Below are 15,851 nucleotides of genomic sequence, written 5' to 3' on the forward strand. Positions count from 1 at the left end.
TTAGGGTCTTGGAGAGGATGCACGTGGTGCGGGTGCAGTATTGGGGGTACCCTCAACAAATAAATGTTCAACCCGAAAAGGTTCTCTTTTGAATGATACTCATTGTCTTCGGACGATAAATAAGAACATCAACAAATCTCAGCTTGGTATGAAGTCATATATTTGCATGATGATAGGCTTTAATGTACCTCTGCGTGACAAGTTCATCTTGGGTATAAAACAAAGGAGGTCTTAAAAAAAGAACATGGTCTACAAATGAAAACCTGATTGTGATCCACTAAATGTCAGATAGCTTCTCTCGTTTTTTGAATAATGTGAAATCGGAGGTCGTTGTCGGGTGTCAAAGGTCACCTACTTAGCAGAGCCAGCCTTTTAGCCTTGGTTTCCAGCTGTGCTGATGACGTAGACTAGACGGGGTCAAAGGGGTCATGTTCTGTATCTCCATGTTATGATAGGCAGAGATTCCGTATAGACTGCTAAGTGCATTGCCTATGTCCATTACCTGCGGTATTGCGCATGCAGGGATCCCCTTTAATGCGCTGACCACATTCGTGTAAAAAAAATGTCGGGCCCTTTGTCATCAATAGGAAACTCGTGGGACTACCCCAGTAGTGGATCTACATGTTTTACTTCTTATATAATTTGCTTGTTGAGCATGTCGTATAAAAGTTAGTCACACGGAAGGAGTCTTGTAAAAAAAAACTTCGGATGTAAACTTTAATATATGCTTGTATGTAATTAAGCCCGTAAGATATTTCAGAATGATAAATATCTGGTTGTATCACTATCAGGCGTTTATATTTGAAATGTGTTCAGTTGTGTGTCGCTTTGCTATGAATCGCAAGAAATATCTTGTTGATCCATTTTGCAATTTGGTTTTTGGAGTACATGTAGCTGTTCATGACACCGGGCAGTAGCCATTTTGACCCAAACCATACACTGAAAGCTCTGCTTAGCAGCACGAAGCACAAAAAAAACTACACAAGGCCAAACTTGTCATGACTATTCATACGTACGCGTGCACCCAATAATCCATGTTCAGGTAGGTAATTAGCATAACAAGCAAATAAGGGCCATTGGGTGACCGCTTCCGGGACTAGGCACGCTTAATGGGGCATTCCTATTGGTCGTTGGCGGCGGTTGTTGACTAGAGGTCATTCATAAAACGGGTACCACTAATCATGTGTACAAAGATAAGGAAAGGCCGAACAATAGGGGAAGAGAAACGGACAGGTGCAAGGCAGGGTTTTGGGGGACAACACTGGGCTCCTTGCCAAAAGCAGGGAAGGACTAAAAGCCACGTCCCCCAGCGCACGCGCCACGAACAAAGAGAATTGTTGGCAAAGTTTTTTTTCTCGTTTGCCAACAACAAAAGCGATCGTAAAACTTGCAGGGGTTTGGACGACACACTGACGCGTGCCAAGTTTTGGCGATCGATCTCGTCCTGGCATTTCAATAAACGCTGTCCATAATACGACCAAAGGAATTTGACCAGCAATAAAAATATGTTCTTTACATCTTCCTCCTTGCCGTTAGTTGGGTAAAACAAGAATTGACATTCATTCAATCATGTTCTCTGCTACATGTACACACATTGTAAAACATGAGCAAGTCGATTTTCTGTGAACAGAGCCCAACAGATGTTCATGTTTATGAGGGCAGTAAGGTGTTAAAACTTTTCAGTCGATAGGATGAACTGATTAACTTCTAATCCGAAGTGCAAATTGACTAGCTTTGTTCAAAATGACTGCGAAGCCATCTTTTCCTTAGAAACAGAGATTTAAGTCGCGTGCCACGCGCGAGCCTGAATAATCGTATGCTAATAACATGCGGAGGGGGAAATATTTAAGACACACTTATACCGGCCGACCCGTCAGTGTTAAAGTCTCGTGACAGAGTTTGCATCGGTGAAGTTCTCCGCTAAACGCCGGATCGCAGCAAATCAGTCTCTTAAAGTCTTGAATGTGGAACGCACGCTGGGTTCTTTCGTTAGTTGACACCGTGATCCACGTGTACTGGCAGTTCGGAGCTCACGAATAACTGACTTGATTAATTTGGAAAAGAGTTTGGTCGGCAGTCAGTTAGTACAGTCCTATACTGGAGTTGTGCGTTTACTTGAAGAAGATCATAGCGCCAGACTCGTGTCACACACCGTGTATACCACTAGTGCACGTACACACACCACCAAAAGGGGTGTCACTACATAGCCCCATTCAGTGAGCAGCACTCCCTCATTCGTCCGTGCGTGCCGAGTACTGTCAATCACACATCAGTAGGCGGAGCCTATCCACAAAGCCGATCGGATGCATACGGTCGTGTTCGCTCTTTGATACGACCAGGCAGATATTACTCGCTAGCCGTACACGGAGTGCGGCAGAGTCACATATAATCATGGGTCGGTTACGGCTCTCCTGGAGATATATCACGGTTTTAATGGTTTATTTCATCACAGTTTTTACAAAGGTGAGTACATTTTTCATTCTCAAACCTTCCTTCGTTTCTGTGTGCAAATCCGAGAAATTTTGGTGGGATGATGCGCAAGTGGAATATAAACCGAGGAGGCCCGGGTTTGTTGTGAAGTAAGCTCATGAACCGCGTGGTCCTCTCCGTGCAGTGTGTATGCGATGTCATGCCATGCTGCCTTACGCTATGCAAAGTGTGTGTGTGTGCGAATGGTGCCTGATTTATTAACAGATAACGGATACATAACGATCTTGCTTCTTTTCCACCATTTTTTTTGCACGTTTTAGGTAACGGGAACAGAGCGGTTCGAATTGGAATTATCATCGTTTAGGAACACTCTGGCAGCGGACAGTCAAGGGAACTGTTGTGGCACGGGCTCCCCTGGCCAATGCACGGCGCAGTGTGAGACCTTTTTCAGGATTTGCTTGCTCGAATACATGCGGGATATACCATCTGATGTGGAAAATACACAGGCTTGCACTTTTGGAGAAGAAATTACACCGGTTCTTGGAGATAACACATTTGATATTCCCACTGGGCCCTCGGAGGAAAATAATTTCGTCAACCCATTGAAAGTTCAGTTGAATTTCGCCTGGCCGGTAAGTACTGATCACCTTTTTTTCTCTCTTATCTAACCCTCTCGTGGTGTGTATGTATTGGATGGATGGAGGATTGGAATGTCTTGGGTTTTGTACACGCATGTAAATCATCACAGAAATCAAATGCAAATGAAGGTGTAGCGGTATATAGTCGATTATTTACCATTCTTGTTAGCATTATTTAAACGCAATGGCGCCAATGTGAAACTTCTGAATGGGCTCAAGATAACCGTTGTTGTGGCCCGTTGGACAATGCACACGGTGATTGTTAATTGGCCAGCACGTGTGCACCTGCCCCCACACCGGCCCAGGCTGGGCTCTCGTGATAATATGCATGGCTGGCTTTCGCGCTTTTCACTCGTAAATATCTTTCCCTTTTTTCTCTCTATGAATCGTGACTGAAAAGACCACTGTAAACTTTTGTGGAGCCGGTTTTGAGAGGGCGGGTAGAATTTATAATCCTTTGTGTTTGATTTCATATTGTCAACACAAGTCTTTTATTATTATTTTTTGCGTTGTTTCTTTAGGGGACCTTTACGTTAATAATCCAAGCGTTTCACGACGTTACAAGTCTTGGACCCGCCCCAGGTAAGATTTTAATTTTCTTCACTCCCAAGGTGAAACTTAAACCTGCTTTTCGGGCTGTTTGCGCATCTTTGTGACACACCCCTCTTTGGGGGCAATGCACTCTTTGAATGGAAACCGTTTGGGTCACGTGACCAGAATGTTGATATTAATTTCATCTGCATCTTCACTTTGCATGGCCTGTTGCATCGTACATTCCAGGCGTGTGTCAGACAGATAAATTCTATTTATTTATTCGCCCTTTTCCTCCCTCTTTCAGGGTTTTTTTTTTTTTTCAATCCTTTTCGCAAAAAAAAGATGTAATTTAATGATGGCTTGGGCCCGGAGCGGTGGATCGATGGGCGCGAGTACTGCACGCGTGCCAGAACTCTGGAAATCGATGCCCAGACTAGAAGAATTTTCATTCCGTGTTTATTATTGTATGCCTCGGTTCTCTTTATGATAGTAAAGCTTGGTTAAACACGGCATCACCCAATTTCATTTTTTTTTTCATATTCCGATTCCCGCTTTTCGTATATGAATACACACCAAAGTGGATCAAATATTTCATCTTTCAGTGGCTGCACTCGCGAGAACGCGGGACTTGTTGAAATTGCTGGCGCACAGCGAGGGTCTCTCGGAAACCCTACCCCGTCCCTTTATGGAAGTTGCCCTTCCATAAATACAGTGCGCGAAGGATGCTTCGGCTAGATTCCTTCAAATTATCGAGCTGATCATGTCTTTCTTCATTTTGGTTGTATCCCCAATTGACTCGTGACAGGGACAGGCCACGGCAGCAGTGCAGCTTGTCACCGGTTAACATCAGATCCCCAACCAGCTCTGACAGCTGCTAGCGTACCGTCCGTTTTACCGTACCGTGTTTTTTGTCCCACTCCGACGTTGGAAGAAAAAAATACACTGCAATTAAACAAAATGGCTACCGGGTCTGTAATATTCGGACACTCGCGATGCGTGTTACCATCTCTCCCTCGCGTGTTGTCAAGAATTGTATCCAATCCACCCAAAAGCCATGTTTGTTTTTTGAGGAAGTTTGGCAAGGGATCCCCTGGGACACAGAATGTAGTTCATCGAAACTTCGGGGCCAGAAGTCAAGGGAAAGCATGGCAAGACCGAGCTTATCAGTTTAGCAACACCCAATGTCAAACCCACCATCACTTCCTTATGGTAAATTATTTTGGTTATCCCTCCTTTTTTTCCCCCTCTACCATTCATCCAATTCCTTCTTGAAGGTTGCAAATTTTGCGTGCCAATTTACCTGGCATTTCCTGGTTTAAATTTGGGGAATATTGCGGACGATAAACACCTCCAACATTTCCGGTGTGGGCCTCGGGACACGCGTCACCTGGTCGGTTGATACCAACCGGACAAGTTTCGGCCTGTTTCCAATTGTTAAGACAAAAAAACTTTCCTGTTTATTCCGGAGTTCGCAGACTCTAGACTACCCACACTTTTTTGCACCTCCTTTGGGCGTTGACACAAACAATGAAACCCTATGTGCAACCGCATGGTAATTCGGGCCAGACAATGACCCACACACGCACCCATGCGGGCTTGTTCGGGCACGTCTTAAGACGCGCCACTGGCCGTGAGACGTTCAAGGGTTTCCCCAAACCCCTGCTCTATGCTAAAACAAAACCACTACAATGTATCGTTGAAAGTGGAAACACTCAGGGCCAAAAGTTGTCGTTAATAGTTGTGTGTCTTTTAAAGCATTTTGTAACCAGTATATAATTTTTAATGTTCATGCATACCAGCACATAGTGTCCTTCAACATGCTTCATTAGCACCGAGTATAAAGTTCACGGTGTCATGAATATCTTGTGATCAGCTTTCTCCACTGTATGAACTTAGTGTGGAATACATTAGGTCTGTTAATGTTGGGAAATGCATGGTGTCATATTGATAGGTAACCTAATAGCATCCACGTTGATCAGTTCGATCACACGTTGGTATAGACACGAAATCGGTCAGAGTACAACCTAGCTAGTTCTTTGGCTCAGACCGTGGGACATCAAACATCTGTTTCCCCCACTAACATTTACTTACGAACTCGGTCTTTGGAAAACTCGCTGTGTTACCCGAGTCATTCGAACATACATTTCTTAATAACATTATAAAAGTTCACGTCTGGGTGTACATGTACGAGAGATTTTGGAAGAAATACAAAATAGGAGCTGTCATAAAATAATATGCACTCTGAAATATTTCTCTCTCTCTTTTTTTTGCATCCTTATCGATTGGAGAGCGCAGCAAATACTATAATCAATAGGCAATATGTAAATATTTGCTTCCGAGGGAACAGTTGAGATAGGGGTCACTTGTTTCGACAAACGGCAGGTGGAGTACGAAGGGGCACGCTTACGCACGCGAATATCTGCATATATATACACACACAATACCGCCCCGTCCTTGAGCCACTGATAGAATATGAAGGCACAGGCTCCCAACTATTGTATCCCTTTACACACACACACACAAACACAACCATGTTTTATTTAACGTGGCAAGGCCAGCACCTAAATGAGTTTTCACAGCTGATGGGTTGAAAATAAAATTAACACAACTTGCTGGAGATTATGGTTTCTTTGCTATCGTGAAGGCAATTAAAAATCAGAGAGATATGAAACGTATAGCTATAATTATTATAACATCGTTCAAGAATCATAATATACATGGTGTATTGCTAGATATTGTCATTACAAATTGAACACTACAACATGCCCATTATACATTTAACGCTGTGTTTAATTTGTTTTTATTGCACACAGGTAGCGAACGGCAGGTTTTAACCAGGGTTGCCTTTCAACAATTTCTGGACGTCGACACACAGTGGTCGAACAGAACACACACAGACGAGGAGCACCAGCACGAATTGAACATCTCCTATCGGGTGGTCTGCAATGAGAATTACTACGGACCGACATGTTCCAATATTTGCCGGCCCAAGAACGACAGCTTGGGCCACTGGAGATGCGACCAAAACGGCCAGAAAGTGTGCTTGGATGGCTGGGAGGGAGCCTTTTGCACCATAGGTAAGGATAAAATAAAAGGCTCTTTTATTTTTATTTCTTAGTAATTAGTGAGATGAAACAACCTCTCATTGGAATTCGCAGTAGAAAAGGTCTATGGCTAAGACGGTTTCAACGTTTGGGTTCCGAAAATAATAATATGTGGACTTTGCACTCGCTGAATAAATAGGTTTATTTTTATCAGGGCAGATATTGTGGAAATTGTTGGAGGTTCGCCAGGTGCAATTATGTCTTAGACACGCAAGGGGAAGCCATTTTAACTTTTTGAGTAAAGTATCGAAATGAAAAAAAAACGGAACCAAATTAGAAATTTACGATTTTGTTTGATACACAAAATGACAATGACATTGACTGGTGTTACAATTCATAAATCGTATCTGGTTTTCGAATTGAACCCACGATTAACTGTGTGCTAAGAAGACTCTCGGAATTTAGTAAAATAAATTCCCTTAATCGTTTTGAACAAAATTGTCGATAATGATAGTCCCAACGCGTGTTAACTCCTTGACAAAAGGTCTGGTGATGTTCTCCGATGAGTTATCCCTGGGAATCTGTGTTTGTAGCCCGGGGTTATTATTTGTGGATAGGCAGATGTGAAGCTAGTGTGGTTGGGGAATATACCGCGAGAGATGCAACGTACATGAATTTGGCTGTGAAAACCCTGGATTCCCGAGGGATTTACCTAATATTTATGCAGGAACTAGTCATGGGTGAAAAGGATTGAACAGCATTAAGCCACCGGCAAAGCGAGTAACGCCTAGCTCTATCAATGACTTCTCAATTAGACATCTCTGGCATATGCCCTGTATTGTATGTTGGATGGCGATTCAGTAGGGCCTAACTTTCTTGCATTGGAATAAAACTCATCAGTGTTACTATTTTCCCATTTAATTATAATGTATATACATACGACCGTAAAGTTGATTTATAATAATGACAAGAGCGATCCATCTCTTCAACATATGTGGAATTATGGTTTTATTATGATTGTGAGTAGCGCGACCCGGGACGGTGCCATATTTGTCTTTGGGGGTTACGCCGTGCACGGACCCTCGTGGTGCACAAACCAAGAGGCGAGCTTGTATTATATATTTTCCCACGCTCGGTACGCCAGTAACGCCATGCGCAGCTATTCGGCGAATGCGAGAGCCACATTTTCAACAACTGCCAGCGGTGCTGGGAGCTGACAGGCCGAGCAGGTCACTGGCAGGCTCCCAGGTTGATGCAAAAATATCCACCGTCCATTTCAACCCGTTGCTTCACCATCGTCTTATAATACTAGGCATGAGGCATCATCATCATCATTATCAGGCAGCTGAGTCCTTGTGCACGCGCGTTGGCCTGCGATTCTGCAGCTTGGCAACCGGCGAGTAGTAAGCTTTGACCGCGCACGGGTTAATTTTGGATGGCATTCCTGCCTTCATTTCATTACAATGAAGGAGAGTTGATAACTGCTAATGACCCTGGGCTCCTGCAGCATCTAATTAGAGCGACAGCTGCGCGCAGTAACATTACCAGTCAGGCCGCCATAAAAATGAAATTAAATTACATACACCAAAACATGGCGCTGCCCAAATTTATTTGTAAGCAAGGCCGGTGAAACCTTGGTAACTATGTCAGTGTAAATCATGTGCTTGGCAACATGGAGTGTGTTGCTCCCAACCATGCATAGTGGGACTAGTTGACTGTGACAGACATCGTGGTTATACCAAAGCGAGAGCATTCATGCCTGTCATTGAATCTCAATCAGAGTAAACGATTAAAAGCAAGTGTTAAGAAAAAGAGCTTCAAATTTCTGCTTGGCACTCAGTGAGTCTCTGGAGATCTCGCGTTAATTTACCTCCTGCTTGCTACAATGAATGATAATTATGCTGTGCCCATCACTCGAGTTCAATACAGTATTTCGCGCCATGTAGGGATTATGGAGACGTAGTGCATGGTTGATAACAACAACGATGTCGCGTGCGCGCACGGGCTGTGCCGGCGGTGGACAGCTGTCTGCATAAATTAGCATAACTTATGATTCGCGCGAAAAGAAAAGAAAAAAAGATGGCCTTAACGCTACAGTGCCCTGGCAACGCTTCTGGGTGCAGCTGAGATCTTGTCATCGCTATTTACCGCCACGCATTAGGCGCACACTCGCGCTAAATCGAAACCGAAGGGGCACGTGTCACGTGACGTCTACACACATGACATCAACGCACCGCATGGTTGCTGTCAATGTAATGGCCGCCCTTTGCAAATCTCCTACCCTGGGAAATACGAGAACCCCTTGATAATATCCAGATTCTATTAATAGGAAACGCGCGCGTGCCTTTCGCTACTAATGGGCGATAAAACATCGTGCGTAGTATCTGCAAAATTTGATATAATAGAGTTTTATTATCATGCATGTTTTTTTCTTCTTTTCTTTACCTATTTTTGCAGCAATCTGTGCCGAAGGTTGTGCACATGGAACATGCACTTCAGCGCCAGGAACATGCACGTATGTGTTTTGAATGAATTGTTTTGTGTTATGTTGTGTCGTTTAATATTGATGTACTTTTGTCAAAAACAAATATTGAAATAATGAAACAGTCCATTCGATTTTGTTTCTTTTTCCATTAATTGAAAGCTTACTTGATTTGTCTCTAAATTAACATTTTGAAATCATTTGGGTTTTTTTTACAGATGTCAGTATGGCTGGGAAGGGGAACTTTGCGACCAGTGTATTCCCTATGAAGGCTGTGTTCACGGGTATTGCGACACGGTACCTGGAGAATGCATCTGTAATCCGGGCTGGGGTGATCTGCTGTGCAATCAAGGTAACTTGACCCACCAAAACCAATAACTCGTTCTCTCTCTATAAGTTGTTATATAACTCCCAGGCATTTCTGCTGGTAGCTTGAAATCCATATTTTATACCTCATTTGCATCTTATAAAAAAAAGACCCTGGTATGCTTATCCAAGTTGGAAACGTTCTATTTGCAGATCTTTATTACTGCACGAACCACATGCCATGCAAGAACGGAGGCACCTGCGAGAACGGCGGTCAACCCGAAGGCTTCACGTGCTACTGCGCGCCGGGATTCACCGGTATCGACTGCAGTGTGGCGGTTGAGTGTCCTTGCCAGAATGGTGGTACATGTCAGGTAAGAGGCAGTAGCATCAGTCACATGAATCATTAATTTTAACGATGGACATGGATGAAAAAGCATGCACACTTAATGGCTGTATATGCTGATGGGTCCAGCTACAGTGTACTCCGGCAACCGGAGGCTAATTTAACGCCAATTAAAACATCCCAGGCGGTCGTGAAAAAAAGAATGAACACAATTTACCAATGCCTGCCAATTTGTAAGCGTGGTGATCCTTTCGTATGGTTTTCAGAAGCTTTGGATTAATTGGGATTTTTTGGTTTGTTTTCCCTCTTTGTTTACTTATAGAGCACCGAGAATGGCTACGCATGCGCCTGTCCGTCAGGGTTCACTGGCATGTACTGTGACACCATCCTGGTACCTACCTGCTGCAGTAATGGTGGCACCTGCATCACAACCCAAGATGGCCACCAATGTCTGTGCCCGCAAGGCTTCGTGGGCAACCGATGTGAGACAAGAGATTACTGTAGCAGCAGCCCGTGTGTCAACGGTAAGTCAGGAAATGCTTAACTTTCAGATACCATGAAACGGATTCTTCAAGGAATCAGAAGCAGAAGGAAGACTTATCAAAGAAGACTTCTGTAGGTTCATCTGAAAAATTTATCAGCGGAACTCATTTGTATTTTTTTTTTTAAATCTTGTTTTCCAGGAGGTACTTGCGTCAACACTCTGAGTGGATTCTATTGCGACTGCCCCAATGGATATACTGGAAGCACCTGCAGCAGGAACGTGTGCTCGGCCGATATGTGCAAGAACGGGGGTACCTGTGTGGCTGACTTCGACACCCTTCGATGCGTGTGTCCTAGACGCTTCACCGGCGCCCAGTGTGAGACTGAGCTGACTGAGTGCCAGCTTACCGCCCCTTGTGCCCACGGAGCTACCTGCGTGGACCATGAGGTCAACGGCTACGAGTGCCTGTGCCATGTTGGATATACCGGCCGGAATTGCACCGTACCGACAGCCTGTCTGCCCAACCAGTGTCTAAACGGAGGCACCTGCTCCCCGGATCTTACGAATCCCCTGGATTTTGTGTGTACCTGCCCTGCTGGTTGGATTGGTAAGACGTGTGGAATAGCCGAGAGGCATGATGTGACGGCTTCAACTACCACGCTGGAGCCGTCGGTCACCCCTGGTAGTACTACCAACGATCGCTCATCAGCCTCCTCATTGGGAGGCAATGGAGGAGGCGACGTGGGGACCAGCTCACCGTACATCCACACCTCTTACGGCTTGTCTGATGTCACCCAGATTGCTATCTACGTGTCCTTCGGTGTGCTCATCATTATTCTCATCATCATTCTCATTATTGTAGTGTACAGAAGACAACACGTGGACCACAGCCACGCACGTGGTGCGCGGGACGTTGAGAAAACAGACTCGACGCCCAACAACAGACACATGTACAGAGACAACTTTTCACAGGAGGAGAAAGTCCTCCCGTTGCTCAGCATCAGCAGCAAAGTTTGCAATACAGAAAGTGACAATTTTAGCAAATCAAAGTGCAAAGACTACTCCGCCAAGGAGACATACCACGAGAGCCTGCCCGTGGAGAAAATTAGCACACAGGAGTGCATGAGTTACGTCCAGAGACACTCGTTGCCGAGACTGGACGCGGAGGATAGTTATTATTATTACGATGAGAAAGCTTCTCAGCTCAAAAGAACTGAATCGTTGCACTCGACATGTCAGTCAACGGAGAGCACGCCGAGACACAATATTAAGTGTTCCATCGTGCAAATTTCGTAAGTATTATCTCACTGTATCCTGACCCTCTTTTTGCCTGGCCCATCAACTCGAAGGAAATTACTTCGGTGTTGAGCGCGATTTTGTTTCGTTAATGGACGCGTGATGTGAGCTACACACGTTCAGATATCACATTAATATCTTTTCCATCTGTCAAAACTGAGCGGCGCATGGCTCGTGCTCCAAAATTGAACCCGATCGGCAGTCGCCAAGCGGTGACGTCAGCACAAACCGTATCGAGTAATTGCATTTTAGAGAGGAGAGTACTTCAACGTGCGCGCGTCATGTTGATCTATCATTGATGATCATGAAGTTGTTTAAGGGACCGAATACTTCATGTAAACTCAGTTGGCTTTAGGATGGCAAAAACTTAAGGCAGACGATCGTATTTTGAAAAAAAAGTTGCTGTTACTTCACTTTTATTTTCATCGTTTATTTCAATTGTCAGCCTCCAAATAGTTGTAGTCACGACAAAAAAATACAACAAAGGAGTGATGCTGTCAATGTTTTACCTTTTACAATGTACATGTATATGGAAGAATTGTGCTCAATTTCATTTTATAGAATCTGTTGAGTGTTAATGCCTTTTCAGTTTTCGCATCGAAGGACATCTTCGCTGTGCTGTCAAACACAAGGCCATTTTCCTGCGTTTCAAAACAGACTCCACCATAACACCTATGATAATCTGACAGTGGACCCTTGTATTGATCCAATCCAAGCTTATCCCTCAAAAACGATATTAACATCCACTTCAATTGTGCCTTGAGTGGTTGATGTTTCGTTTTCTTTTATTTCGTCTTCAAGGTCTCTTGTACTGTATAAAGCCTTCTTAACTTAACCAAGGTTGTTTTAATAGGCGTGAGAAAAATAATCCACACACAGAGAATTCTAACTCTACATTTTTGGCGTTTACTCGTTTTCTCTTCTACAGTGCAGTTATTGAAGAAAGCAACCCAAAAAGTGTAAATAGAAATTCACAGTGTTATTCAGTACATCTCAACGAAGAAAGGTCGACGCCGGCAAGATTGCAAGCAACAGAGGTGAGTAGAGTTGAAGATTCCACTCAGTGTTTGTTGTCCTGTGTCCTCCTACTTATCCATAAAACTTCGATCTCTGAAAACTATTCCATCCCCGGCTTACAAATCATCCTTTGTAGCGATGCCCGGTTCAGGGAATGGCAGAAGGAGGACGATTTCATTACACCGTCAGGCCGTATCACTCACGAAGTGCCCATGTCATGGAAGCATCAACTAAAAGTTGATCTATATCTGGGACTGTCAAACAGTGTTGTGAAATATGATCCAAGGGATGCTATCACGTCTGAAATGCCTCTTGATGTTGGCAATATCAGACTCTGTCTCTGCGAATCTCCAGTTACGCTTTTCTCTGACTGGGTATACTTTTCAATCAGGTATTTTGGTTGGATGAACCTTGGAGGTGTAATTATGCATGACTGCGAGGATGAAGAAATTCATAAAAATGAAAAAGTGGCAATTCTCCTAAAGTGAATCGATCACATTAAATCTAAACAGATACAAAAGCTTTCAAGTTTGTGGCATATTTCAGTGAAAGCTCATATTTAATTTTTCTCTTTTTTTCTCTCACTTTTTGTTTGCTGTTGACAGGTATGAGTCTTCAATGTTGTGGTCGCCCTGTGATGCCAACACTGCCATTTGTTTTTGTTTAAAAAAATACCTGCTTATACATCACTGCCAATATTGCTGTCGTTGATGACTTCGCCTCTCCTTCAGAAACTACTCTTCTATGCAGCCTGTTGCCGACCGGCTCTGGCCGCTTCTGTACGTACGTACTGCAGCTAAGGATACCACTGTGCCTTGGATGATAATTATATCATAGTTAATTCGCAGCAATATTCCAAAGCTTGAAAAAAAACGACAAAACAAAACAAAAAAAAGTTTTCATAAACAAAATAGAAAAAGTAAACTGTGTTTTAGTAAAAAGTGTCTGCTTTCTATAGCGCGCTGTTTTTGATTATCTTTGTATAGTAAGGCTATGTACCATACAGAATGGCCATGCTTTGTACTGGGATAATGCGGTGACGTACGTTTACATAAAAGTGGTTAACACCATCCCTTTTTACCGATGTAGTTTCCTTTTTCTATTGAAAGTTGTTACATATTCCTATTTATTGCAAAAAAATGAAAACTTAAACTGATCAAAAAATAGGAACTTATGATTGATTGTGTTGTTAAATTATTGAGATATAAATTTTCTTGAAATATTTTATATATTTTTGTGAGTTAAGAGTTTCCTTTTTGATTTCCATAATTTAATTATTAAACTAACAAAGGCGAAAAAAACGAGAATCGATTTTAATGACTTTATTGGATAGCTAGAAGTTTCTTACCGATTAGGACCATTTTCTAGCTACCAGAATTAATTACTATGCATGCGGACCAAAATGTATTTTATTGTGCCGGACATTATCATGCTCCGTTCTTGGCCGTTTTCTCACCAGTGCGATAGGTGTTTTCGCTGGCATTTTGTCCAATTTTGTATATGCTGTGTATATTTTATAGGGAAAGTAAAAAATGCACATTTGTATATACATAATGTGGAAAATCATTGGATTATCGTATTTGGTATTTTGTGATTTTGGAATCCGAAATAAATGAACCAAACTGGCAGATGTTTTCTTTTTTTAAAGAACGAAGCACTTGCTAAACCTTTTGTCATTTTGATATCTGCAGTTCTGTTCATGGTTAATCACAATGTTTTACCTGATACCCAAAGACTACAATGTATGATTTGCAGGAAAAGGAGGATGCTATTGACAATGGCAGCATGTACTTACACAAATTTTAGATGTCAAGACTTAAATAACAGCCGATTCGTTAATTTCCTTGGATCAGGAATATACTGAGCTCAATACAAAGGCAAAACTGGGGTTTTTTTTCCAAGAGCATCCGTGAAAATAAGTACACTATAGCCAAACTTTGGTAAAACTTACGAAACACTGGGTTTCTACTTGAAACAGTATTTAGATGGTGCTTCGAGGACCACATTTCAGACTATAAAACCCTTCTTCATAACTGGACGAATTCTTCTTTATCATCCAAATCATACGGATGTGTTGCCATACCAATGACATCCTTAATATAGAATATTATCACGTGGTTTGACGCTGTCTGATATTCCAGACAGTCAACAGCACCCTGGGACCACAAGATTTCTTCATGGGGGAGATGGCAAATGGGAGGGGCCGGGAGGGAGCACAGAAATATTAAAAAGGTGATCAAATTTATGGGAAACAAAGATTGGACTGTCACTGCCTGTATACAAGCACACCTGAGAGAATCCGTGGCCTTTAGAAGTAAAGAAATTCTTTAACTCATCCGGTAACACCAGAAGACATGTTTTGTTTCTTCGAAACTGGAGACAACCAAAAAAAAACACCCTCCATTGCCCGGGGGCCAATGGCTTCTTTACCATTCACTTATTTATATGAATAAAGCTTGAAAAATGGGGGCCATGTTTTTGAACACTTTTCAATAACACAAAGTACACGGGCCCAGTCACTGCATGCGAGGTTTGAACCGCCGGCTTAGTTCCACTTGGGTAGCTAGAGAGCACAGCCTATATCCTGCCCTATTCAGCCCGTTAAATGGGCCTTTGTGCTCAGGAGCAGGTGCAAGTAGCGGTTCATTCACGGCCCAGAAACAACAGCTAGAGAAAAGCATTGTTTGGGCTGTCAAAAGAACTTGGGCGACCTATATTGTGTGGTCCTCCCCCTCCCCAAGAAAAAAATTGGTCTGGACCGGTTGGGTGTTTTTTGGAGTTTCAATAATGTTTTGGTGTGGCCTTTGAACTAAATATGAACACCAAAACATATAAAGGAGTCAGTGGGTCCTTCACTTCGCAAAGAAGACCGACCCCTGTTCTCACTAAACGGCTCTACATATTTTTGTGATTTTTTTTCACAAGATGTGTTCCTTTACTATTTTTTTAACATAGTTTGCAGTCCTTTTTATGGCTCTCTGCGAAATTCCCATCTCTGTGATCTAAAAACAGGCTACTCCTTCAACAATTTGAGGTCTTCCATTTTCAATACAGCTTAAAAGCCGAGGAATCTGATTAGATCGTTTTACTTTTGACCAAAATACGAGAAGACTCCTTTTTTGAAATTGTGAATATACCCCAAATTTGTATACCTGAAACTTTTTGCAAGTGAACAAGTCCAATCGATTGGAAGCCTTTTCTAATGAATATGCATTTCACAGATAAATAAATATATCAGATTACTCAGTAGAATTGTGTACTAGGTTTGTAAAAA

At 42.8% G+C, this 15,851-nt stretch overlaps 1 protein-coding gene across 2 annotated transcripts; it reads left to right on the forward strand.

Moving 5' to 3' along the window:
* Positions 1-1,424: 1,424 nt before the first annotated feature.
* On the forward strand, positions 1,425-14,231 carry LOC119728406 (delta-like protein 1). Of its 2 annotated transcripts, XM_038200632.1 has the most exons (11): positions 1,425-2,463; positions 2,751-3,062; positions 3,590-3,650; positions 6,416-6,679; positions 9,104-9,161; positions 9,347-9,480; positions 9,648-9,808; positions 10,103-10,304; positions 10,464-11,556; positions 12,489-12,597; positions 13,183-14,231. In XM_038200632.1, the coding sequence occupies exons 1-11, from the start codon at positions 2,392-2,394 to the stop codon at positions 13,186-13,188; spliced, it is 2,472 nt and encodes an 823-aa protein (XP_038056560.1). In that variant the 5' UTR covers positions 1,425-2,391; the 3' UTR covers positions 13,189-14,231. The 2 variants fall into 2 exon arrangements, with proteins under 2 accessions (XP_038056560.1, XP_038056561.1); XM_038200633.1 differs by lacking the exons at positions 1,425-2,463; positions 2,751-3,062; positions 3,590-3,650 and adding an exon at positions 4,201-4,811.
* The last annotated feature ends 1,620 nt before the right edge of the window (positions 14,232-15,851 follow it).

This window comes from Patiria miniata, unplaced genomic scaffold (genome assembly GCF_015706575.1).
Source record: "Patiria miniata isolate m_02_andy unplaced genomic scaffold, ASM1570657v1 HiC_scaffold_20, whole genome shotgun sequence".
Lineage (NCBI taxonomy): Eukaryota > Metazoa > Echinodermata > Asteroidea > Valvatida > Asterinidae > Patiria > Patiria miniata.

Bases quoted from the DNA above. Each gene is read 5' to 3' on its own strand.
- LOC119728406 (XM_038200632.1), top strand. From the start codon at position 2,392: ATGGGTCGGTTACGGCTCTCCTGGAGATATATCACGGTTTTAATGGTT. The intron at 6,680-9,103 runs GTAAGGATAAAA...CTATTTTTGCAG, and splicing joins GGGAGCCTTTTGCACCATAG to CAATCTGTGCCGAAGGTTGT. The intron at 10,305-10,463 runs GTAAGTCAGGAA...CTTGTTTTCCAG, and splicing joins CAGCAGCCCGTGTGTCAACG to GAGGTACTTGCGTCAACACT.